The sequence below is a fragment of the Pristis pectinata genome, chromosome 7, assembly GCF_009764475.1.
Source record: "Pristis pectinata isolate sPriPec2 chromosome 7, sPriPec2.1.pri, whole genome shotgun sequence".
Lineage (NCBI taxonomy): Eukaryota > Metazoa > Chordata > Chondrichthyes > Rhinopristiformes > Pristidae > Pristis > Pristis pectinata.
In genome coordinates this window covers 40,075,274-40,102,250 of record NC_067411.1, presented here as the reverse complement: position 1 = coordinate 40,102,250, position 26,977 = coordinate 40,075,274, and the positions used below count along the sequence as shown (strand labels likewise).

Here is a 26,977-nt window from a genome sequence, read left to right as displayed (position 1 = left end):
CTGAGTGGCCTCGACTTGTTCCTCAGTGCCTGAATTGTATTCGGCTCTCTAACTTTGTAGATGAAACATTGGAACAGAAAAGATCCAGGGACATAGGAACGAACAAGGAAATTGGATTATATTAAATCAAATATTTTCTTCTTCTCATATCCATGCATCAATTTGTAAACCTTTGCACTGACAAGTACAATCCAAACCTCATTTATTGTATTAGGCATGGGGGCGCATCCTCAGATGATGAGCAGACTGAAAGCTGCTGCGCAACCTGCCTGCAACCAGTCACGCATCCCAGCCATGGTACAGAGCCCCACTTCGCCATGTCGACCAGCCGACAGAGCAGCCTCAACCCTTCCAGATGATCCAGGTTCACCTCTGCCTCTGAAGGAAGCTGCTCAGTGACCCGAATACGTCTGTAGACCCCATTTTATAAACATTTTACAGCACAGCTGCTATTGGGAATGTGGTTGCAAGTTAGTCAAGAGTTAAATACACTGTCACATAATCAATAATACTACAGAGATACAGAATAAGGGAAACAGAGTACAGTGTACTGTGTCTACTGTACTCAACAATGAGTTGGCAATCAGTGTTATCCAGCAAGCAAGAAAAGTGATCTCAGAAATGCACTGCGGAAGGAGATGCCTGGACACTTATTCAGCGATGCCTCAGTGTTACCCCACGTGTTCCTTGAGTGCTGTCTCAATATCAGCCCAGGTGATTCTTTGGTGCTGCCCCAGTATCCACCTGGATGCTCCCTCAGTGCTGTCCCAATGTCAGCCTGGGCACTTCTTGAATGCTGCTCCGGTAGTGGCCCAAGCTCTCTCTCAGTCCTGCCCCACATCAGCCTGGGCACTCCCTCTGTGCTGTCCTGACTTTGGTCCAGGTGCTCCCTCAGTCCTGCCCCACATCAGCCTGGGCGCTCCCTCAGCGCTGTCCTGATGTTGAGCTGGGTGCTCCCCCAACAGTGCTCTAATTGTAAGCCCAGGTGTTACCCCTGAAGAGCTCCAGTTAGTGAAGCACAGATATCCAACCTTTTACTGTTTCAGGGCCTATGGGTCATACCTGCCACAAATCGGCATGGGTGGACACCGAGGTATTGCTGGCTGCGTCTCCATCCGATTCCAGGCATTCTACTGCAGCAGTGTGACCATGGTCTGCATCTGACGTCCTCTGATGCAGCTTCCTTTCCCTTTGACTAACCACAGCTCTCTGGGTGTCCCTTGGTACTGTTCTAGTGAGGAGTTGCACCAATGTCAAATTAGCACCAGACAAGCACAATTTGCCAAGTAATCTTCTGTGTTGAAATTTCACTGGATCTGTAATAATTCTAAATAAATATTCAGTAGTTCAGTGATAACATCTCTCACCTTTGTTAAAATGAAAGTTACACTCCAGAGACTTGAGCAGGAAAAGCCGGAATGATGCTCCTGTGTAATATGGAGGGAGTGCTGCACTGTCAAAGGTGATGCCTTTCAGATGAAAGAATTTACCAAAGACTCATCTGCCCTCTCATGAAGACACAAAGCACCCCACTCTACTATGTAAAAGAAGTTGGGCACTCCCTATTGATCTGGCCAATAACTAGACCTCAACCAAAACCTCCTTTAAAAAAAACAGACAACCTGCTCATCATCGCATTGATGCATTGTGGGAGCCTGCTGTGAATAAAATGGCGACTACATTTTAGCAGTGACGGCACTTCAACAAGTAGCTCATTGGCCACAGAGCAGACTGGAACGTCCCGAGGTAGTGAGACATATCTTCCTTCCCCTGAAGAGTGGAACAGGGACCGTTGGTATGTGTGACATGTGGACTTCCCTTTGTCATCCTATGCCTGAGAATATGTGAAGGGGCTGGGAATGCAAAGGGACGTTCAACTGTCATCAGTGACATCCCCTTGATCGCTCTGCTGACATATAATCCATTACTGGTAAGGTACAGATTCATGCCTGACCCCTGAGTCCAGATGCTACGTGAGTGCAAGATGTTCACATAGTGCTCTGTGTATTGAGAGGCATCCCCCATCCACTGGAACCTGCATGTCACATTCAGCTAAATTTCGTCCCCTTTGAATATGGATGGACTCTCTCTCTCTCCCTCCCTCCCTCTCTCCCTCCCTCTTCCCCCCTTCCTTCCTCATCTCCTAGCCTCCCCTGCCCCTCTCTCCAACCCCCCTTCCTTCTCCTCTCCCTCCCTCATGTATCAATAGCAGCTCTATCAGTAACACTCACACATCTGGGGCAGGGCTTCCACTCAGGGGAGTGCTGCCATGTCATAGATACTGCCTTTTGAATGAGGATCTGCCAGCCCTTTCTGGAACTCTGGAAAGTCCCAGGGTGCAGGAAATTATCACTGATGTCCCAGGCTTAATATTAGCCCCTTGATCAACATCATTAGGACAGATTTTCTGCCTCTTATCACATTGCCATTTGAGGAAGCTTGCTGTGCACAAGTTTAACAACTTAAAATACAATGGTGACCATACTTGTAACAGTATTTCATTAGCTGAAAAGTGTTTGGTAACGTCCTGAAAGTCTTTATAATTAAGTATAAAGATTTAAATGTGAAGTCAGTGGAGGAAATATCAACAAGATTGACGAGAATGATAGCCGATCTGAGAGTTATAAACTGAAAGAAGAGAAGGAACTGCTGGAGTTCTCTTGAGAAAAGAGAAGACTGAGAGGTCATCTCTTTTTAATCATGTTTGAATTTGGTAGAGGGTACCTATGGGGGAGACCACAGTTAGGGGTCAAAAACAAGATAATGATAAATCCAGTGAGAATTCAGGAGAGACATCTTTACCCAGGGAATGGTGGGAAAGGGGAACTTGCTCCCAGAAGTTGAAGCTTGCAATGCATTTAAGGAGAATCTGGATAAATTAAGAGAGAGAAAGGAATAAAAGGAAAAGCTGAGATGAAGAAGAAAAGTAAAACAAAAACTGCAGATGTTGGAATACTGAAAATACCAAAAATACTGGAAACACTCAGCAGGTCAGGCAGCATCTGTGAAAGGAGAAACAGAGGTAATGTTTCACGTTGTCAGAATGTGACAGAAGGTGAACAGGATTCGAAGGAGGTTTGCCTGAAGCATAAACACCAACATGGACCTTTTGGGCCGAAAGGCCTGTTTCTGTCCTGTAAATACTTGCTAGCAGTTTGCAATGGAATTCATTTCTTATCAATAATTTCCCATAACTTTGCTTATAATTCTTATCTGGGACATTGCTCAGAAATTAAAATCTTTTCAAACCCTCTTTAGTTGCAGAAACAGAGCTTGATAGTGTAATGAGAATTATCCTAAACAGGTAAGCCTCATACCTTATTCCTGATTAGTAACTTAATGTAGTACTTTTGAAATATTTTGACTCCATGCTCTTTGTCTCTCACACCTTCTTACTGGGTCTCATGTCATCCATTTATCTATTGGTTTATAGGTGTGGAAGGGAGATTAAAATAAATTTAAAAGTGTTTCATGCAAGTGAGGGATTCTGCAGTAATTTATGTTATATATAATCAGCTCTGTGTGATACTTGTGTCTTTAGACCTGTATCATTCTCCATTCACATGCACAATAAAAAGAAAGTAGTTCTCTAACCTCTTATAAATCATTATTGAATCTGAGGAGTCAAGTACAAGATGTAGGTGAGGCTACACTTGGAGTACTATGTGCAGTTCTGGTTGCCATGCTATAGGAATTAAACTGGAAAGGGTGAAAAAAAGATTTACGAGGATGTTACTAGGACTGGAGGGCTTGAGTTATAAGGAGAGGCTGGATAGGTTGGGACTTCTTTCCCTGGAGTGTAGAAGGCTGAGGGGTGACCTTATAGAAGTTTATAAAATCATGAGGGACATAGATAGGGTGAATAGCCCAGGACCTTTCCCCAGAGTTGATGGGGGGGGGGGGGGAGGTTTCAAAACTAGAGGGCATAGGTTCAAAGTAAGAGGGGAAAGATTTAAGAGTGACCAGAGGGGCAACTCTTTCACACAGAGGGTGGTGTGCATATGGAACGAGGAAGTGGTAGAGGCAGGTAGAATTACAACATTTTAAAAGCATTTACAGAGTTACATGGAGAGGAAAAGTTTAGAGGGATATGGGCCAAACACAGGCAAATGGGACCAGCTCAGTTAGGCAACTTGGTTGGCATGGATAAGTTGGGCTGAAGTGCCTGTTTCTGTGCTGTAGAGATCTATGACTCTAAGTGAAGGTTGTCCCAAAGAACACAATTGACAGCAAATATCAGGAACATAAAAACAGACCGAGGGAGTTCATTGAACCTGCAGTGAAGCCTGAGTTTTCTCCCCATCATTCATTCATATTTAAAAAAAGATCTTTCTCATTTAAAACCTACACTGGGTAACATGAGCCTTCAACTGAGTGTCAGTACTGCCTCTGAAGCCCTGCAGCAGAAATTTGAGCACAAAATCTAGGCTTATGTGGTGTATGTCTGCCAGCTGATCAGGAAAGCATGGGCTTCAGGCTGGTGAGTTGCCATTACCTTAAGGGAAGGTGTCTTGTGCTTATCCCTTCCATCACTGCTGGCAGTGAGGCTGAAGACCAACTAATGATAAGCTGTTGGGTTTGCTTGATGCTCTGTGGCTGACTGAACAAATAAGGAAAGGTGATACACAGCTAAAGAACTTGTAGTACAGCTTACAATTCAGGGGAGCACTGAGGGAGTACTGCAGTGTCATTGGTGCTAACTTTCAGCAGAGGCCCAATCTCTTCAGCCAGGTGGACATTAATGAAACCAGGACACTTACCTGAAGAAGAGTTATCCCCAGAGAGCTGATATTGAAGTCAATGGAATCAACTTTTGGTCATGGTGCTTAATGTGCATACAGTACTACATTGCAATGCAGGAAAGATGTGATTAATCTGGAGAAGGTGCAGAGAAGGTTCACGAGGACTTTCCCTGGATTGGAAGACTTTGGTTATAAGGAAAGAGTCTGTTTTCCCTAGAGCAAAGGAGGGTGAGAGGTGATATGATAGAGGTAAATAAAATTATGAGAGTAGATAGTCAGAGTCTGTTTCCCATGGTAGGGGTCTCTAAAACTAGAGGGTGTAGGTTTAAGGTGAGAGAGAGGAGGTTTAAAGGGGATCTGAAGGGTAAATTATTTTATTACACATAAAGAGTAGTTGGTAACTGCAAGGAGCTGCGAGAGGAGGTAGGGTTCCATTCAGTAACAACGTTTAAGAGGCATCTGGACAGGTACTTGAATGCGCAAAGCATTGAGGGATACGGAATTAATGCAGGCAATTGGAATTGGTATGATGGTCGACGTAGACGGGAGCGGCCAAAGAGCCTGTTTCTATGCTGTACAACTCTATGACTCTATTTAGCCCATGTGATCAAGAACGAATTTCTACCATTGGTTTCTGAAGACTGCCTGCAAACCCCAACATTAATCAACTAATGCATTAAAACCTAAAGCGGATGTTGTAATTTGTTATGTTGTAATTTGTGGCTTAGTGTACATTGCATTTCCTTAATTCCAATTGTGACCGCACTTCAGAAGTACTTTATTGGTTGAAAAGCACCTGGGGATATCCTGAGGTTGTGAAAGATGCAATTGAAAAACAAACCTACCTTCTCTCCTCCTTTCCCTCAACAATAAGGACCATACTGTTGAAAATGGGAATGTGATAAATTATTGCATAAGCAGTGATCAAAATTTTATCAAGTAATGCATGCAGCTTAAAAATAAATATATATGCTCTACAGCTAATTAGATCAAGCCATTTATAAAGCAAAGATTCCACAGGTTAAGAGTGCCAAACTCATATTAAAGTAGACACTAAATTAACTCTAATGAAGTCTTCATAAGATGGTTACTAATAAATCCGGTAGGGAATTCAGGAGAAAGCTTTACCCAGAGAGTGGTGGAATATGCAACTTGATCCCACAGGGAAAGGTTGGGTGAAGAACAGATGGATTTAAGTGGGAGTCATGAGAATATGAATGTGAACACATGAATAGAAGAATATGGTGCTGGGGTGAGATGAAGAAGCGAGGAGGAGGCTCACATCGAGCATTAATGGTGGCAGCGACCTTCTGGACTGTTCTGGTGCACTTGATGTGGGCTCAACGTAGTACAATAAGATGGATTCTTGACATCACAATTTACCTTATTATGGCCTTGCACCTTATCATCTACCTGCACTGCACTTTCTCTGTAACTGTAACACTTTATTCTGTATTCTGTTATTGTTTTCCCTTATACTACCTCAATGCACTGTTGTAGTGAAATGATCTGTAGGGATGGCATGCAAAACAAAGTTTTTCACTGTACCTCGGTACATGTGACAATAATAAACCAATTTACCGATACGTAAGCGACATCCAGTCTGATTCACTTTGGCTCCTTGACTTTGCTTCTCACCTTGCTGTCTCTCTGCAGGGATTGGACAGGGAGTTCCAGTGGTGGCTCTCATTGTGGAAGGTGGACCCAACGTAATCTCTATCGTGCTGGAGTACCTGCGAGACACCCCACCTGTCCCAGTGGTGGTCTGTGACGGCAGTGGCCGGGCTTCAGACATCCTTGCCTTCGCCCACAAGTATTCAGAGGATGGTGGGTAAGTGCCAGATTAAAAACAGACTGTGCCGTCCAACTTAAACCATCGATTCTGTGGAATGAGATAGTTGCTTGTGGAAGAGGGATGTTCATGAGTGCAGGGAATGGACATAATGACAAATACAGGAGAGAAACAAATGGTGCATTGACTGCATTATTCAACTGCGTGCCACTTAATCTTTGATACAACAGTGTTAGAACGCTGAGGTCACACAGGGTCATAGTTATCGAGTCATACAGCATGGAAACAGGCCCTTCAGCCCCACTGGTCCATACCAACCAAGATGCCCCATCCAAGCTCATCCCATTTGCCAGTGTTTAGCCCATAATCTAAACCTTTCCAATCCACGTACCTGTCCAACTGTCTTTTAAAAGTTGTTATTGTACCTGCTTCAACCTCTTCCTCGGGTAGCTCATTCCACATACATATCACCCTTTATGTAAAAAAAAAGTTGCTCCTCAAGTTCCTATTAAATCTCTTCCCTCTCACCTTAAACCTATGCCCTCTACTTCTTGATTCCCCAACCCTGGGAAAAAGACTGAGCGCATTCACCCTATCTATATCCCTCATGATTTTATACACTTCTATAAGATCACCTCTTAGTCTCCTACACTCCTAGGAATACAGTCCTAGCCTGCCCAACCTCTCCCTATAGTCCCTCAAGTCCTGGCAACATTCTTGTAAATCTTTCCTGCACTCTTTCCAGTTTAATGATACCTTCCCTAGAGCAGGGCAACCAAAACTGAATACACTACTGAACAGAGAGGTGGGTTTGGAGCAGAGGGGTGAAGCCATCTATTGGTTCTGGAAAATGTTTTCTTTTGACTCTGCATCCTGCCAGACAGCCAGTAAAAGTGAAGGATCACCTACACATCTGGGAGTATTTCCATGGAGTTGACCCTCAGACCATGCAGGCTGCGAGCTCCAGTTGGTGGACATGTAGCAGCCTCCTCCCCTTTACCACCCTCCCATGTTAGGCACATGCTAGCCCATTGGAGCCTCTGGTTGAACAGTCTGATAGGACTGAGGTTGGGCATTCATGGACAGGTCCAAGTTCCAGTGAGCGGGAGATCATAACTTAGTCCACTATGAACTGGTAATTTTCATAAATTCCAGAAGACAAGGTATATAGAACATCAAACACAAAACAGTACAGCACAGATAGAGGCCCTTTGGCCCACAATGTTGTGCCAAACTAAGTAAACTAGTAATTAAACACCCAACTTAACTAATCCCCTCTGCCTAAGCAATGTCCTTAACCCTCCATTTTCTTCAAATTTATTTGTCTTTGTAAGAGTCTCTTAAACACCTCTATTGTATTTACCTCCACCGGCACCACATTCCAGGCACCCACCACCCTCTGTGTAAAAACATTTGCCCTGCACATGTCCTTTGAACTTACCCCCTTCCACCTTAAATGAATACCCTCTAGTATTAGACATTTTGACCCTGGGAAAAAGATACCGGCTGTCTATCTATGTATCTCATAATCTTATAAACTTCTATCAGGATCCCCTCAACCTCTGCCACTCCAGAGAAAACAACCCTAGTTTTCCCAACCTCTCCTTATAGCACATGCCCTCTAATTCAGGCAGCATCCTGGTAAACCTCTTCTGCACCTTCTCCAAAGCCTCCACATCCTTCCTATAATGGGGTGACCAGAATTGAATGCAATATTCCAGATGCAGCCTAACCAAGTTTTATAAATCCCAGAGAATTCCCAGGCACATCTGCCCGCAAACCCTGCATTGCTGTGGACCAATTCCCTAGGAAATTAAGGAAGATCGGAGCTTGACAGATGGAATGGGAGCAGCAGTGTCCCGATATTGTTGGGGAATGAGGAGCGGGGAGAGAAAGATCAGGAGTTTACATTGAGGGAAGACTGTGGTGTGTGTAGAGGGGTACAGCCTGGGATTTCAGGACCCTGGATAACCCAACCAAAATTGTGGGAGCCTGGTTTAAAATTTATGATCAAGTGTCCTTCCTCACCAGGATGACACGCACACAGGACTCACAAACTACTTCCCCCCTCTCACCCATGGAGCCGTACCCTGTGCTATTTTTAAACTTTGATCCTCTGGTCATGGAGAGATTAATGTCAACACCCCATTGCCTTTGTTCACCAATAACAATGGCTTCATTATCACACCTTTGACCTAACCAAAACCCCGTCACACTTCAGATTGTGCAGCTGGAGTGGCAGAATGAACAGACCTTGATACTGAGGCAGATCACCAAAACTTTGTTCAAAGAGAGAGGTTTCAAGGAGCATGTTAAAGAGCAAAGGTTTACAGGGGGATTTCTCACTTAAAATAACAAGATTTGAAATAAAAGCGGTGGGGTAGGGTGGGGGTGGGGAGCTTATCTTTTACTTCAAAGCCACTTCTTGCATTCGCCCAGTAACCCTCAATATTCTTAAAAATCTATCGATCTTTGTCTTGAATATACTCAGTGACTGAGACTCCACAGCCCTCTTGGGTAGAGAATTTCAAAGATTCATTGCCTTCTGGGTGAAGAAATTTGAAGAAATTTCTTCTTATCCTTGTCCTGAATGGTTGACCAGGCAGTGGGGCTTCTATTGAACCCCAGTGAACAAGGCTTGATCTACAGTGTAGGTGTAGCATGGTGTAGGGAAGCATGGTGTTTCCTCCCAAGGCTGGTCTGTCAGGAATGGATTTGCCTGTGGGCTTGGAGATGATTCTCCTTGCTCTCAGGAGCAAACAACTGTGGTTCCCTGCCCTGGGAAACCCGCTCTTCCCCTTTTTCCTTCTCACACTCTCATTACATGCCTCGATTGCATCCTTAAATTTGTCCCCTTCAAATGACATTATCAGAAGCAGCTCCTGGCATTACATTGAATTACACTACAGGAAAAGGCCACTTGGCCCAATGGGTCCATGCAATTATTTAGACTCCAGAGAAGCCTCCTCTCACTCTTCTTCATCCCAGTCCAGCACCATCTCCTTCTATTCTGTATCCCCCATTTGTTTATCAACGGGCCGAATGGCCTAATTCTACTCCTATGTCTTATGGTCTAACCAGCCGGTGGCACGGTAGCATAGCGGTTAGCATAACGCTGTTACAGCACCAGCAAACTGGGTTCAATTCCTGCTGCTGTCTGTAAGGAGTTTGTACGTTCTCCCCGTGTCTGCGTGGGTTTCCTCCGGGTGCTCCAGTTTCCTCCCACATTCCAAAGATGTACAGGTTAGGATCTGTGGGCATGCTATGTGGGTGCCGGAGGCGTGGCGACACTTGCAGGCTGCCCCCCAGCACATTCTCAGTAATGCAAAAAGACGTATTTCACTGTGTGTTTTGATGTGCATGTGACTAAGAAATAAATATCTTAAATTTTTGCCTTTGCCACAACTCTTAATCGCAGTGAGCTCCTCACTTTCTGGATAAAGACATTTGTTCTGAATTCTCCATTGAGTTTACTACACTCTCTTATATTTTGAGGGCCTAGTTCCAGTCTTTCCCACATGGAAGCCACTTCTTCAAGTTGATCCTATCAAGCTCCTTCATAACCATAAAGGTTAATCCACAGTTCCAGTGAAAATATCCCCAAACTGTTCTATATTCCTTGCAGTTATTTCTCATGTCTGCTGTCAACTTCTTCTTCACAACTTCTCCAGTGCCTAGGTGTCCTTCATGTAATATGGAGAGTATGTGAGGAGCTGGGAGGGTTGGAGAGGTGATTGGCAGTCGCATTGAAAGACGTGGCGGGGAGGTGGGTGATTGATAGAGCCATGGCAGATACTGGGGGTTAGTGATTGGGGAGACTGATGTGTGGTGGAAAGAACAAGGTCATCAAGGAGATTGTTATTCTGCTGGATGAGGAGCAGGTAGCTGAGGGAGAAAAGGTAAATTTGAGACTTCCATTAGTGGGCTCCCAGTCTGGTGTTCTGCAACAAATACCTAGTTGTCCTGGGAATGCCCAACAATAGTTGTTCCCCGGATCATGTGGTCTAATTTCCCGCACAGTGTCTGAGGGGAAAATTGTAGCACATGTGCAAGTCTAGACGAGAAGTGGCCAGTGGAATTTCTGGAGTGAAACAAAGTGGCCCAGAAATGGTCAATATCACAGTTCAGTCCATGAAGAATTCATTTTCAGTCACATACTGCCATAGTAAGTGGCACTACTCAATCTAATTTCTAGGCCACAGAATTAATAGTGCAGGTCAATGGCCTTTCATCAGAATATCTGAGAGAGCAGAATTCAAAAAGCACCTCCCGGCACTGGCTGCTGTAGCCTGGTTGCCAGGTACTCAAAAGAACTGCAACTGGCAAGACCGCAGTGTGTGAGGTTGACTGTGAGGGAGGGTGTGGGAGGTGGTGTAAGGGAAGAGGTGACAGTGCTTGGGACTGGTGCATGGGAATATTTTCATGAATAAGGACCATGGCTCCAGGAAACTGAGAGAGAGAGAAAAACAGAGAGGTTAGTTAGCACAGATTTCTCATTCATTATTTATAATCACTTTGCCTAACTAATGAATATTTGAGTGAGTCAACATATTAACTTACTGACTTCAATCAATCAGATACTTTTTCTTGTTACATGAATGTAACAATCTGACTATAAAATGTGATGTGTTTAATCAGTAGTGATTTCTAAATCTAGGGATTAATAGTTATACTTTTCATCACTTTGTCTGAAAGTAGATATCAATGGGCTACATTTAAAGTTGTCTTCTCTCATTGATTTAAACCAAATTGGAATTATTACAAATATGTTTTTTAACATTAACATTGGTTAACATTGTGGTGTTACATTAAACCTCTTTGCAAGTTTTCTTCTCAGTTCAAGATGTATTATTGAAAACATAGCCCAAATATTATAATGGTTATGCTGAGAGTATCTTTATTGCTAGTTATTATTCAACTTGTTCAGGGCAGAAATAATCTGTTACTGAAAAAATAGCTGTCAATTCTGATGCACAAGAGACTACAGATGCTGGAATCTGGAACAAAAAACAAGTTGCTGGAGGAACTCAACGGGTTGAGCAGCATCTGTGGAGGGAAATGGACAGTAGACGTTTTGGGTCAAGATCCTCCAGCAGCTTGTTTTTTTGCTGTCAATTCCGATAGTTTGGCTTAAAGTTCAATGAAAGGTTTGAGGCTGGTGGGGTCAACTGAATATTTCAAAACAGAGATAGGTAACTTCTGCTAGACAGGGGTATTAAGGATTACAGAACCAATGTGGTTGGATTGAATTGAGAAGTTGATCGAATTGAATGGCGGAACAAGTTAAAGTGGCTGATTGCCCTCCCCCCCGTTTTCAATATTCCTAAATGTCACAGAGCACATCATAGAGTCAGAGTCATACAGCATGGAAACAGGCCCTCAGCCCAACTGGTCCACACCGACCAAGATTCCCATTTGCCCGCATTCAGCCCCATACCTCTCTAATGCTTGTAAACTTGTAACAGACGCACAAACCACCTGTTGTCACCATGTCTTCTTAAAGGCTCTGTGATTTGTTTCTTGTGTGTCACAGGGTGATAAATGAATCTTTGAGAGACCAACTGCTCGTCACCATTCAAAAGACCTTCAACTACAGCCGCACACAGGCTCAGCACCTCTTTATCATTTTAATGGAGTGCATGAAAAAGAAGGAATTGGTGAGTGTCGCAACGTGTCTGTGAGCCCCACCCTGGGGGCAGTCTGTGGAGACATGGAGAGAAGCAAACAGCAGACACACAATTTAGGTGGTCGGAGTTTATTTTCTCAAAATCTGGTCACAACCAACATTATGCTCTTCTCAGTGCAAAGTTTACTATGGGTAGGGGTTTGTGGGTTAATTAATGGATTGGGGCACAAGTGAAATTTAATTCAAGTACTCAATAAACCTCAAAATATTGACACAGATTTTCATGAACAAGACCCATTGGCATTCCTGACCTGAATATTACCCATTGCCCAAACTTACCTTTACCAGATTGGGAAAGCCAGTCTCACTGGCCCAATCAGTCCAGAATCCAAGCAGCGAGACCTTGAGCAGCATCAATGCCAAAAAATGATGTAATGGAATGACGAGGCTGGGCCAGAGAAAGCTCTGCCCTCAAAACTCCTCCAGAAGCCTGTAACTACTGACAAAACCATGCCCCTGGCTTTGCCACCTGTCAAAGCTATCCAGGCTTTTCCAATGTTTCCCAGCCTCAGAGATGTTCAGAAACAATTAATGACTATTACAATTGAAATAAACAATTAAATGTTTTTTAAAAATGTTTACTTTGGGGGGAAAAAAAATCTGGTATCAACAAAAATCCAATTTTAATAACTACAATATTAAACCGAACACAAATACTTAAAAAAAATTAACACCCATTACAACCTCTCTTCCTCATAACCATACAAATGATTGGGCCGGTATTCCTGGGCCAGGTCTAACAGTGCAGGAACCAAGAGAGATTCCCCAACAATAGTCCTGGAGAATCTCAGGAGGATCCTGCCCTGCCTCTGGAGTTCACAGAAAATCCATTGGCGGAGTACAGCTGGGAAACAGAGCAGAGGTCGGTGATTCAGTTCAGAATTTCAATATCCTCCTTGAAGTTCCTGACTTAATCAACACTCACACTGAGACACACTGGCGGTTCCGTTGAAATGGCCAGCAAAACTTGGCAAAATCCAGGCCACGGTTGTTTTCAGGGATTATGAAAATGTGGATTAATTTGTCTGAAAGGATTATATCAAATCATGGATCTTCTGCTATCTTTGATAGGATAATTGTCAAAAAGAGTCAGAGGCAAGAATTCCCCACTGCAGTAAAGGGCGATGAAAGCAGATTCAATAGCAATTTTTAAAATTTAATTCAATAAACACATGAAAAGAAAAAATGCAAAGCTATGGGGGAAGAGTAAGAATTGTGGAACTAAGAGCTGGGATAGTCACAATGGGCTGAGTGGTCTTCTGTGTAGTGTAATCCTCCATGATTGATTAATTCACTGATTTGCTAATGTTTTGGAAGTTTTCCTCCAAGTCACACCATCCTTACTTCGAAACTTACCAATGTTCCTTCACCCTCACTGTGTACAGAAACTCCCTATCTAACAACACTGTGCAAGCACCTTCACCAGAAGGACTACAGCAGTTCAAGAAGATGGCTCACCACCACCTTCTCAAAGGCAATTAGGGATGGACAATAAATTCTGGCCTAGCCATCCCACACAATTAGTAATTGAAAACTGAATCTTTGCAGATCTATTAGAATGCTAGTTCTGTTGAAACACTGAATAGCATAACTGCAAAGTAGTGGTTAATTTTCAATTGTTCAGCTGCTGTCGGTAGACCCTCAGTCAAGCATATTCTATTTTCTGTTCAATTCGATTCATCATCCAGTGAAAAGTTTACAGAAAAAAATGGGAATAATATCAATATTTTTTTAATTTTGCAGACACTGAACAGTTGTGAGATTGTTAAAAAGGCACACACATAACTTGAAGCTTCAAAACCTGCCAATCCATTCTGTATATGAGAACCAGAAAGTTAGTCTTTCTAGAGAGTGTATTTATTTAAGTGTATGTGAGTTTTACGAGAAGCATCAGGAATCAATCCCAATCTTGAGCTAACCTAAAGCTCAGTATAATTGAATCAGCCAACAGCTGAAAGTGGAAAAGAAACACATGCATTTGAAAATTGAGGAATATCAGAAAAAAACCTTGTCCCCATTGGGATGTTTTTGGAGTGTGTTCACTGTTATAAAGTTGGAAAACCAGCAGCAAACCAGCAGAATATCTGGTCATCATACTACTGGTTATGAGACCTCACTGTGAGATCTCATAACCAGTAGTGTGATGACCAGATATTCTGTCTTCAGCTGTCAGTTGAAGGGCACATATTGGACAGGATACTAGGAGAACTCCCCTGCTCTTCTTCAAAATAGAGGACACAGAACCTTTCCCACTTACCTCAGGAGGCAGAGGGGCTACAGTTTAACATTGCAGCTGAGATACAGACCCCTGACCGTGCAGCACTCCCATTGTTTGACCACTTGCATTCCATTGCACTATACAACACGCCTGCCATTAATCATTGCCATGCCCTGCCTTCACATGTCTGTTGTAAAGCTGACTGGCTGAAAGAACCTTTATTTACACTATCAATATTTCTATGGCGGGTTTTTAAGTTAAAACAGTTAGTATCAGCAATGGTACTACTGCATTATTGCAAGAACTCACCTCATTCCTGAACGTCATTCAGAGGATGGGATCTGTTATTCTTACTCTAACTAGCCTATATGTGACTCCAGATCCACTGACATGGTTGACCTTTAAACACCCAGGAAACCACTCATTTCAAAGGGGTAATAAATTCTGGAATCACCAGTGACACCCACTTGATGTGAATGAATAAAAAATGAATGTAAACTGCAAAATGTTTTTTTAAAATGAGTGTAGTAGTAGTCTAAACTTTCTTAGGGTACCATGTAACTTGTGTTAATTTCACAATGTGTGCAGTTGGAGTTTGGCCCTTACTTATCTGGGGTGAAGCTCATTTTCGTAGTTTTCTTTCTCTTTAGCTCCTTTGTCTTTTAATTCCAGCTCCTCATTTACATTCAAAGACCACACAACAAAAGGACATCAGTAACGAGAGCAGAAGGAAGCCATTCAGCCCCTCGCGTGCTCTACCACTCCACCACATCACGTCTGATCCTTTGCCTCAACACCACCTTCTGCCTAATCCCCACACCCCTTCATTCCCTCAGTCTGCAAAAGTCTATTGATCTCAACCTTAAACCTGCTTAATAACTATGCCTCTATAACTCTCTTGGGAAAGAATTATGTAGATTTTGAATCCTCCATGTTACTTCTCCTCATCTCACCCCTAAGTAATCAGCTCCGCAGCCTGAGACTGTACCAATGGGAAGACCTTTGTGGAAAGATACTTGGCCATAATACTTTGAGGATCTGTAATCCCTGCTAAGTGTAAGTGGTGGATCAAGATGATCAAGTAATTTTATAACCTAGCCTTTAGTTCTCAAACACAGTTTGACACGACAAATAGATTTTTTTTTGAGGGCTTGCAAAGAAAATTTAATTATTTATAACATCTTAAAATATGATTTTTTTCCTTCTGCTTTGAGGCATATTTATGTTAAATGGGCTGCTGCCTTCCTTCCTTCAGTGGAATTCCCTAAGTATAACAACATTGAGAATAAAACTGTAAACGGGTCAGTACTGGTAATCCCACAAAATGCATGCACTCAATTTTGCAAGGTTTTTCAGGTGACTAAGTTTTAAACAAAGGGAATGCACATTTCTCAAAAATTATGCTTTTCCAAAATTACCAATATCATGTTTGTGATCAGCAGTTTCAGAATTCATTGATTTATTATATGTCAAGGGTGTTAATTGGAGTTTATCAACAGCTTAATGGTCAATATTAGTGCCTGATCTTGGCAATAAGCTTAATGAGCTCAATTAGCTGCTAGCAATCACAGCTGTGTCACTGTATAGATGTTGCTGGTTGGAAGCTAAGTTTGAGCTCAGTAGCATTTTGATTACGTTACATGAGGTTGCTGGGCAACTTAAATAGGGAATAAAAAAATAGTACTAGTATTGGTGACCATAAGTCTGTTGGGTTGCTGCAAAAGCAATCAAAAGTGAACTCCTCCAGCTGTAATTGTTACAGAGTTCAAAAGACTGATAGTGCGAGATGTAGGGGTGGTAGGATGCGAGTTGAATGACCTTGGTGAAAATCAAAAGAAAAACGCAGATGCTGTAAATCCAAAATAACAACAGAAAATGCTGGAAATACTCAGCAGGTCAGGCAGCATCTATGGAAACAAAAACAGTTAATGTTTCAGGCTGAGGACTCATCAGTGACCTGAAATATTAACTCTGTTTCTCTTTCCACAGATGCTGCTTGACCTGCTGAATATTTCGAGTATTTTCTGTTTTTATTTTGAAGGAACCACACTGTATCTTTCACTCCTTTCGTAAGCACTTACACTGGTCAAAATTCATACTTGGTAAGAACTTTCATTTATACACTGCCTCTAACATAGCTGGACATCCACCCATGCTTCACAACTCCAACAATACTAAAACTGACACCGAGCCACTTAAAGAGCTATTAGATGACCAGAAGCTCAATTAAAGAGATTGGTTTTAAGGAGGATCTTAAAGGTGCAGTAACAAGCAGAAAGCATAGGGAGGAAATTCCGAGGATTAGGCTTCAGGCAACTGAAGCCACACTGATGAAAATGGGGGAAATTCAAGAAACCAAACTGTCAAACCAATCATGCTCAGTATTTTTGTCTAAGTGTAAAAGATTTGCTTTCTTCCCAATTTGTATATTATAACTTCTTTATTGGAATTATTTCCCTTTTCTGCAGTGTAAGTGAGGCTGCGTTGCTTCTGTATTGTATTTTATAATTTGAATGCTATGATGTATTATTTGCTGTGATTTTGTGAGCATTTAGCATTATATTTTCTTATTATTTAATCATTATTATTGTTGTCTGACTTTTCTTTATAAAGAAATCATTAAACATCCTGTCTTCGTGTTTTGTTAATACCCACCTGCAAATGCAGAAATTCTTCGCAAACAGAAAATGGACAGGCTGCTGCAGAACGAGAGTGAATGCAGTTTATCCACTGATCTTATTCCTCTTTCACCCAAGGGAATAGGGAAGGAACTTCTCGAACATAAAGTACCAACAGGAATAGTTCCATCCAAAGGCATTATCATTGATACTCTAGGAAAAAGAAGCCTAAAATCTTTAAAACTAGGAAAATCTTTTGCCTTGTGTCCACTGCAGAACTGGGAATTAGACATGAGTAAACACAATGTGAAATTCAGGAGATTTTTTTCCCACCCAGCGTGTGGTGAGAATGTGGAACTCACTCCCACAGGGAGTGGTTGAGCTGACTTGGGGGGGGGGGGGGGGAAATATAAAGAAGCTGAATGAACACATGAGGCAAACATGATTAGAAGGATAGGCTGATGAATGAAATGGAGTGGAGTAGGAGGAGGGTTGTTGGAGAACAAAATCTAGTATTGGGCCAGATGGTTTATATCTGTGCTGTGTATGGATTCTATGCATTTTTCTTGTCAATATGTATACACCAAAACAGCCCTGTGTCAGTGAAATCTGTCCTTCCCACACAGAGTGTACATCACACCAAATACTGTCAAAATTAATCCCATTTCTGTTTAAAAGTAGATCCTTTGGAAAATCTCCTTAATTCTTTGCAATATCTCTAGATTCATTTGAGCAAACTGACCTTAAATTTGAAAGTAAATATTCATAATGTTGGAGCAATCTCTTGTGAGCCACCTGCTTGAGATTCATTTGATAAATTGATCACTTGAAGCCCAGTAAATTTCTGTGTGGTTTGAATCCAGCAAGATAAATCATAGGCTATGATACCATAAGGTAGACAAGCTCATCTGAAATATCATCACTGTTCTCTAATTCACACCAAGTCACATTCACCCATCAACCCAATGCTTGCTAATCAGCACCAACACACACCCCACCACCTCTGCTGGCAACATCTGCATTTTAAAATTCACATCCTGTTTTCAAATCCCTCTCTGGCCTCCCCTCCTTCTCCCAACTGTCTCTGTAACCTCCTACAACCCTCCAAGTCTCTGCATTGCTCCAATACTGGCCTCTTGCAAATCCCCGAATTTAACCACTCTACCCCAGTGGCCTTTCTTCTGCTGCCAAGGGCCAAATTCCAGAATTCTGTCCTTTAACTTTCGATGATCAAGGACACCATTGGAAACATCATGACCATGCATCAGGAGAAAGCTGTCAGGTTAACACTCACTCCCATTTTATGTCTCTGTCAATCACAGCACATCCGGTACACAAGCAAGCAGTTCCTGCTTCTACCACCCATCCAGGCAGTGGCACAGTGCCCCTTCAAAAAGACAGTACATTAAAAGCAGAAAATGCTGGAAAACCTCAGCAGCTCAGGCAGCATCTGTGGATAGAGAAACAGAGTTAATGTTCCAGATTGAAGACCCTTCATCGGAAACAATTTTCTGCTTTTCATTTGAAATTTTCAGCGTCTGCAGTTTTTTGATCTTCATACCAGTGGTTTCCTCTCTGCGTGTCTCTCCTTGAAGATGTGCCTTAAAATCGCTCAAGCCTAATGTACGCATATGTGGGTCAGTGTCAATCTTTGACTGACAGTCACTGCTTGGGTCTTCTCACTCTGTCTGTTTATGTATAAAACTAAGTTGGTTTCAATGTTGCCAAGTGACCACACGGTCTGTGATGGAGTTGGCACCAAGTTCACTCCGGTGGGAGTTGCCCAGGATGTTCAGCCTGTTTGGTGATCCGGTGCTTATCTCCTGCAGTTCAATGAATGTACCAACATAAGAGGGAACAATAAGACCTGTGTCAGTCAAAGCTTCTTCATGACAAAGCCTATAATCAATAGCAACGAATCATAAAGATCAGAAACACTTCTTGGCATTTCACAGAGCTATTAAGTAGACTTGGGTTGTTGACTTTAGAGCATCAAAGGCTGAGGGGAGACCTGATAGAAGTTTATAAAATTATGAGACGCATAGATAGGGTGGACAGTCAGAATCTTTCGTCCAGCATAGAAATATCAAGTACACTTAAGGTGAGAGACGGAAAGTTTAGAGATGTGTGGGTAAGTTTTTTTTACACAGAGAGTGGTAGGTTCCTGTAACGGGCTGCTAGGGGTAATGGTGGAAGCAGATACAATAGTGGCATTTAAGAGGCTGTTAGATAGACACCTGAATTTGCAGGGAATGGAGGGATAGGCGTCATGTGCAGGCAGAAGAGAATTAGGTTAATTCAGCATTGTGTTCAGCACAGACCTTGTGGGCCGAAGGGCCTGTTCCTGTGGTGTAGTGTTCTATGTTCGAGGACTTGATGCCAGGAATATTAGGGCAAGTGAATAAAAGCTTGGTCAAGGAGGTATGTTTTAAAGGGAGGCTTAAAGGAGAAGAAAGAGGCAAAGGGGTTTTAGGAACAAATTCCAGAGATAACAGCCAATGTTGTTAGATTAATTGGAAATGTTGGCCTTGTAAAATTATCAGAGAAAGGAAAACAGACAGGGAAAGAGAAGGAGGGAAGGAGGTATACCCACAGAGAATGTAAGAGAGAGAGGGAGAGAGAGAGAGAGAGAGAGAGACCCAGACATCTTGTAGTTCTGTCTTGTAGACTGCTCAACTGCTTCAAAATATCTTGTTAGATATTTTTTGCTAAAGTTGTCATTAACTATCATCCATACAGTCATGAGAGCAAGGTACCCAAACCAGTCAATCTAACATAGGAACTAAATGTTCGGCACAGCTTTGTGGGCCAAAGGGCCTGAATTGTGCTGTAGTTTTTCTATGTTCTATGTTCTAAATGCTCGAAGGAAATTTATCGTCTTTCCACGGGCATAGTGCAGTGATGCTGAAGCAGATTCCCCTAGAACTAAGGGTTAATATAGTATTTAGATGAGAATTCCAAAGATTGGTTGTGAATCTTTGGAACTCCTAGCCCCAGAGGGCTGTGGATAATCTGTTGTTAATTATACTCCAGTTTGAGACTAACAGATTTTTGGATGCTAATGGAATCCAGGGATTCAGCAGGAAAATAGACCTGAGGGATAGAATCAGCCACAATCCTTTTGGTTGGTCTAGCAGGTTTGATGGGCTGAATAGCCTCTATTCTTGCTGCTTCATTGGTAATCCCTTTTGTTTCAAATACAGTATGACAGATTATACTACTTAAACAGCAATAATGCAAATTGTGCTTTCTGTTTAATCATGGAAAGAACTTGATTCAATAATTTTGACAGAAGGGAGTAAAACAGAAGCCCAATCTTAATCTTAATTTAAAATAATTGGTGAAAGTGCCGGTGGGAATATGAGGAGAGTTTATTCACATGGTGAGTTGTTGTGATCTGGAACACACTGCCTGAAAGGACAGCAAAAGCAAATTCATTAGGGACTTGCATTAGAAATTTGGATAAGTACTTAAAAAGGAAACATTAGGAAGGCTAAGGAGACAAGCCAGGGAGGAATTAGATAAACCAGGGAAGCAATCACATGACTCTTTCAAAGAACCAAAAGATCTATGATAAGCCAAATGCCTTCCTTTAAATTCTGATGCTTGAAGCAAGAATATCAGCAGGAACTGATTCTGAGGCAGAAATTCCAGAGAAATATAGAAGAAGGAGCAGGAATAGGCTATTAGGGTATTCAGGTCTGCACCAGCATTTGACATGATCGTAGCAAATCGCCCATTTCAGTATCCTGTTCCCACCTTCTCCCCATATCCCTTGATCCCTTTAGCATTGAGAAATGTATCTACCTTCTTGAATGTATTTAATGACGACCTCTGCTGCCCCCTGTAGTAGAGATTTCTGCAGGTTCATCACTCCCTAGGTGAAGAAATTTCTACTGATCTTGATTCCAAATGGCATGTATTGTATCCTGAGGCTATGACTCTGGTTCTGGACTCTCCAACTGTCTAGTATTAGAACTTTATGGGTTTCTATGAGATCTCCTCTCTTCCTGCTGAAAATGAATATGAGCCAATCTGTCTTATCTCTCCTCATAGATTTTTCCTGCCATCCCAGGAAACAGACCAGTAAACCTTCAAGAACATCATTCCTCAGATAAGGAGATCATATCTCTGCACAGGATTTCAGATGGTGTCTCACCAAGGCCATGTATAGCGACAGCAAGACAGCCTTGCCCCTATACTCAAATCCTCTTCCAATGAAGGGCAACATACCATTCATCTTCCTGATTGTTTGCTGTACCTGATTGTTTGCTGTACCTGAATGCTTGCTTTTAACAGCTAGTGTTCAAGTACACGCTGGACTTATTGCACCTCCCTTTTTCCCAATCTATCACCATTCAGATAATAATCTGACTCACATTTATCTACATTAAACTGCATCTGCCATGCACTTACCACTTATCCAGCTTCTCTAAATCACATTGGAGCCTCTTTGTATTCCCCTCACACTCACAACCCCTCCCAGCTTTGTGTCATCTGCAAACTTGGAAAAGTTATGTTAAAGCTGATATTGTGAATGGGATTCAAGCACTGGTACCCCATGAGTCACTGCCTGCCATCTGGAAAGAGACCCATTTATTCCTTCTCTCTACAACAAACAATCTGCTGGATGAACTCAACGGGTCAAGCTGCATTTGTGGGAGGAAAGGGAATTGTCGAGGTTTTGGGTCAAAACCCTGCATCGGGACTGAGAGTGGAGAGGGGAGACGGCCAGTATAAAGAGGAGGAGGGGAGGGATGGGACAGAAGCCCAAGGTGATTGGTGGACTGCCTCCATCTGGTCTGCCTCCATTTAAAATCCACCCGCCTCTATCTCCCAAATCCAACCCCCCCCCCCCACCCCACCCTCCCCCAACCTGGCTCAACCTACCCATCTTCCTTCAGTCCACCAATCACCTCGGGCCCCTGTCTCACCACTCCCCCTCTGCTCTTTATACTGGCCATCTCACCTCTCCATTCCCAGTCCTGATGCAGGGTGTCAACCTGAAAAGTCAACATGCTGTTCGACCCGCTGAGTTCCGCCAGCAGAATGTTTGTTACTCCAGATTCCGGTATCTGCAGAATTTGTGTCTCTATTCCTTCCCTCTGCTTTCTGTCGATCACCCAATCCCCAATCCATACCAATGTACTGACCAATCTCAGATGCTTTAATTTTGCACACTAACCTCTTAAAGCCTTCTGAAAGTATCACATCCACTTGCGTCCCTTATCTATTCTACTAGTTACATTCCCAAAAACTCCAATGGATTTGTTAAGCATGATTTCCCTTTCATAAACTAAGGCTGACTTTGTCCCATCCCATTAATGCTTTCCAAGTGTTCTGTTACTTCATCCTTTATCATAGGTTCTCACATTTCCCCACTAGTGCTGATCAGCTTACTGGTCTGTAATTCCTGCTTTCCTCTTCCTCCTTTTATAAACAGTGGGATTACATTTGCCACCCTCCAATCCATGGGAACTGCTCCAGAGTCGAAAGAATTTTAGAAGATGACCACCAATACATCCCCTATTTCCAGGCCACTTCCTTAAGTACTCTGGGAAGTAGCTTATCAGACCCAGAGGAACTGCCAATTTTTAGCCCCATTCTTAGCAATATCTGTTTACTTCTGCAGTTCCTCCCTCTGACTGGACCTTTGGTTCCCTAACGCATCTGGAAGGTTATGTGCATCCTATTTTCTGTCTTACTTTTAGTGGTGTTTTTCAAACTAAAGAACAAAATTCCAACATTTCTAAGAAGAAACTTGAAGCCATTCCAAGATATATATTAAAGGGCCAATTGTACTCACTTTTGGCTGGCCATTTGTAGGACCTTTGGCTACATCCTTCCCATGGGTCAGTGTTTTCTTCTCCACCTGTACATTGCACCATGGAAGTACTGGACATGCTGGAGACCAGGTGCCAATGCATCTGGTCTTCCACCCTTCTGCCGGTCTCACTGAGACCAGAGGTGGTTCCAAATCGACCTGAGCTGGGAACCCAGAGACACTTCATATCTGGGCCCCCGAGCTTTACGCTAACAAACCTGAACCATTCATCCGAACAGGGCCACTGACCTTCATTGAAAAAGTAAGTGATGGTTATGTTTGTGTTTCTTTTTGTTTAATTCACTTTATGCTTTTGTTCTTAACTAATCTATTTATAACTAAGTTTATTTTGTATTACTTATTTTTAGATATTTTTGTTTTAATTAATTAGATGTATTAATGTCTCTGGTCATTCAGAGACTGGTAGGAGCAGTTGAAAAGGCCTTTGATTTGTCAAGAGCCATCAGGGAAGTCCAGGGCTGGTTCCACCACCTGAGGCCTAGTGGCTTCTCACGGATAACTCCACAGCAAGGCTTCATGAATTCTGGCTGCAAAAGGTAAGTGTGACCGTGAGACTTGCATGGGGTGGGATGGGGCAGGGGAACATACTCTTGGTCCAGCCCACCTCAACTACAATTCAGGAAATATCGCTGTCACTGAGTATCAGTTGATCTTTTTGAAGCTACAGGGGAAATGAGAGTTATGGAGAGCAAGTAGGAAAGTGGCATTGAAGCCACAATGAGATTGATCATGACCTTACTGAATGGCAGAGCTTTTCAGTCAATGAAGTACTTTCCCAGCAGTGGTCATTGAGACACCGGCCAGAGTATCCCTGACCATTGGTCCCATTTACTTTTTGCAGACAGCATTCTTGAAGCCTTAAGGTGTTGTAACCCACAAGAAAATAAGACACATGGCAGCCAATTTTACATAGAGTAGGACTCCACAAATATCAACATGATAAGGATGAGATCATTCTTTTCCTAGTGACATTGATAGAAGGTTAAAGTGGCCCAGACACTGGGAAGAATTCTCCTAGTCTTCTTCCAAAGAGAACCATGGATTTTTATATCCTCCTGAAAGAGGGTCTTTGTTTGACAATTCATCCAAAAAGTGTCTGCAGTCTGAGCATTCTTAAATTTTGGGCATTGTCACGGGGGAAGAAAATAAAGATCATGTGGCAGTAGCTTTTAATTCACCACTATGTTATGAAGAGCACAATAGTGAATTCAAACCTTCACTAGTTGGTGTTTTTCCCAGTGCTGTGGAGGTTTGGGGGTGGCCTTACTGAAGCCTTGAGTAGGTCAGCCATGGTCATAATGAATGGTGGGGCAGGTTTAAGGGGCCGAGTAGCCTACTCCTGCTCCTATTTTCTTGTGTTCTTTTGTGAATTCCACCAAATGTAATGAGGTGAATGGTGGTAGATTCTATCTACTGCTCAGCAAGGTGGTCACAAGGAGGTTCAGGCATAGACGTCCCTGTGAAGAATTATAAGGGATGTATAAAAGGGGGGAAAACGTCCTTTAAAACTGTCAGATGTGAAATTCCCTGCCACCTTCTCCTGATGGACAAGATTCTGTAGATTCTTTAAGCAGTAGATTAGACCACAGCTTTAAAAATGTGGAAAAATTAATGTTCTTATAAAAGTACATAGAACATAGAACAGTACAACACAGGAACAGGCCCTTCAGCATATGATGTTGTGCTGAACTAATTAAACTGATAATTAGATGCCTAATTAAACTAATCTCTTCTGCCTACACTATGTCCATATCTCTCCATTCTCTGCACATTCATGTGCCTATCTAAGAGCCTCTTAAATGCCTCTATTTTATTACTTATGGAATTCATTGCCACATACAGCTGTGGAGGCCCGACCATTGGGGGTGTTTAAGGAAGAGATTGATAGGTATCTTAATTAGTCAGGGTATCAAGGGATTTGGGGAAAAGGCCGGCTATTGGGGCTAGATGGGAGAATAGTTTAGCTCATGGTAAAGTGGCGGAGCAGACTTGATGGGCTGAATGGCCTACTTCTGCTCCTTTGTCTTGTGATCTGCTTCCACTACCACCCCTGGTGGTGCATTCCAGGACCCACCACTCTCTGTGTATAAAAACTTGCCATGCACATTTCTTTTGAACTTACCCCCTCTCGCTTTAAATGCATGCCCTTCAGAGCAGGAGTTCTCCTGAACAGTGGAACAGGAGTTGGTGCTGACTCTTTCAAAGAGCTTGCCAATCCAACATGCTACCCTGCTCTTTCCCAAAATTCATGCTTTTTTTTCTCCTTCAAGTATTTTCCTCTTTGGAAGGCTTCTTCTGAATTTGTTTTCTCTATCCTATCATTCCAAATCCTGATGGCACAAATGTTTTATGTTTCTCAAATTGGTAGCATTCTGCATTTGACCAGAAGCCTTGGGTAACTTATGAAAATTACCATGGCTGAGAGGGCTTTGGTGCAAGAACCAGGTCGCTGCAGGTAGAAAGACTCCCCAGAACTGCTTGTCCACACACAAACCTCAGCCTCTCAGGCTGCACACCACAAAGGCAATTTGTTGGGCTACTGTTTGCACCAATTTCATCCAGCGGTCTAGAAGGACTCACGGGTCTTTTCACTGGCAACGTTCTCAGGTATGCCTTGTATCATCTTTTGACCTTTTAAATCCGTGCCCAAAGGTTACTGGTCCCACAGTCATTTCCTCTTTATCATCTCTTCCTAAACTCTTTGTACAAGTGCGAGGAGTCATTGACTCAGTAGTACATTGAGTTATACATTGACTTCATTTTCCAAAGTCAAAGCAACAGGAATCCCCTTATCATTTTACTGGCAAACTGCATGAATATCACAGAGTCAAAAAGATAAGAAGTTACTACCTACCTTTTGAATTCAGAATTAGAGATGGATAGGATAGGCATAGAGAGATACGGGCCTAATGCTGTCAAATGGGATTAGCGTGGATAGGCATCATGGTCAGCATGGACGAGGTGAGCCAAAAGGACCCGCTTCTGTGCTGTATGATTCTACGATGCTATGATTCAATATAAGTAGCACCTGGCAGCATTGTGGAAGGAAGGAAGAAGGTTCGGGCAGCATATCAAAAGTTCCTCAGCAGTAGCTTACTGGGTATCATTCTCTCTTCTCTCTGAGCCAGAGTGTTGTGGGTTCAAATCCCATTCTGGAGAGTTGAAGATGAAGAATACAGCACTGTAGGAGTGCTGCACTGTTGGAGGTATCTCACAGGCCCCGATGTCCTCTCACAAGTGAATGTAAAAAAAATCTTTTACTGCAACTTTAAATAAGAGCCAGGGATTTTCACTGGTGTCTTGGCTAATATTTATCTCTAAATTAACTTAATTGTTTGTGTGAGCTTGCTGTGTACGGAGTTTTCTGCTGTTTTTCCTACATCACAAGAGTGATGTCACTTTGGAAGTACATCATTGGCTGAATAATATTTCGTTATGTTGCAGAAAGTGCTTTAGAAAAGCTAGGCCTTGTTCCACCATTTGTCTTAAACCTCTTAGCTATTCAGGATGTTTGCCATACTGCTTCCAGTGTCCTTAATCTGGTTTATCAAAGGCAGAAACAAAATAAAACAGCTTCCTCCAAAAATGTTTCCTTAAATCATCCAATGTAATACTTAACAAAATAGGCAATACAGTAATTAATGTTCCAGTGAAAGTTTGCTCATTGCAGTTTTTTTTTCAGTAATTTGGGCATTTATATTTTAATGTAAATAAATAGAAGTGATTTATAAATATATCAGCCAAACTTAATGCAATATTTATTAGTCATTTCTTAGGGAAGGAACTATAAATATTTAATGAAGTGAGTGTTGAAGATTAAATGATGAATATATTCATTGGCATAATCTCAGATAGATGCATTTAAGGAATTACTCTGAATCACCATGCACTTATACCTGGTTTATAAGGGATTACACTTTGCCTAATTTGTATATGATTGTTCCGTGTTTTGTGTGTGTGACTCCCTTCCCCTCTCCCCCCCCACTCGACCCCCCCCCCACCTTCTGACTTGTGCCTGTGCATAGATCTGCAAGTACTATTGGTACTAAGTGACCTGTTCAAATATTCAAGCACTT

At 42.4% G+C, this 26,977-nt stretch overlaps 1 protein-coding gene across 8 annotated transcripts in view; it reads left to right on the top strand.

Moving 5' to 3' along the window:
• trpm3 (transient receptor potential cation channel, subfamily M, member 3) overlaps positions 1 to 26,977 on the top strand; it is a 255,890-nt gene that overhangs the window by 146,429 nt on the left and 82,484 nt on the right. For all 8 annotated transcript variants that reach the window (XM_052019204.1, XM_052019203.1, XM_052019202.1 and 5 more), the window contains exons 7-8: positions 6,399 to 6,573; positions 12,068 to 12,191. In XM_052019204.1, the coding sequence (XP_051875164.1) occupies positions 6,399 to 6,573; positions 12,068 to 12,191 (299 nt within the window). The remainder of the gene's footprint in view (positions 1 to 6,398; positions 6,574 to 12,067; positions 12,192 to 26,977) is intronic.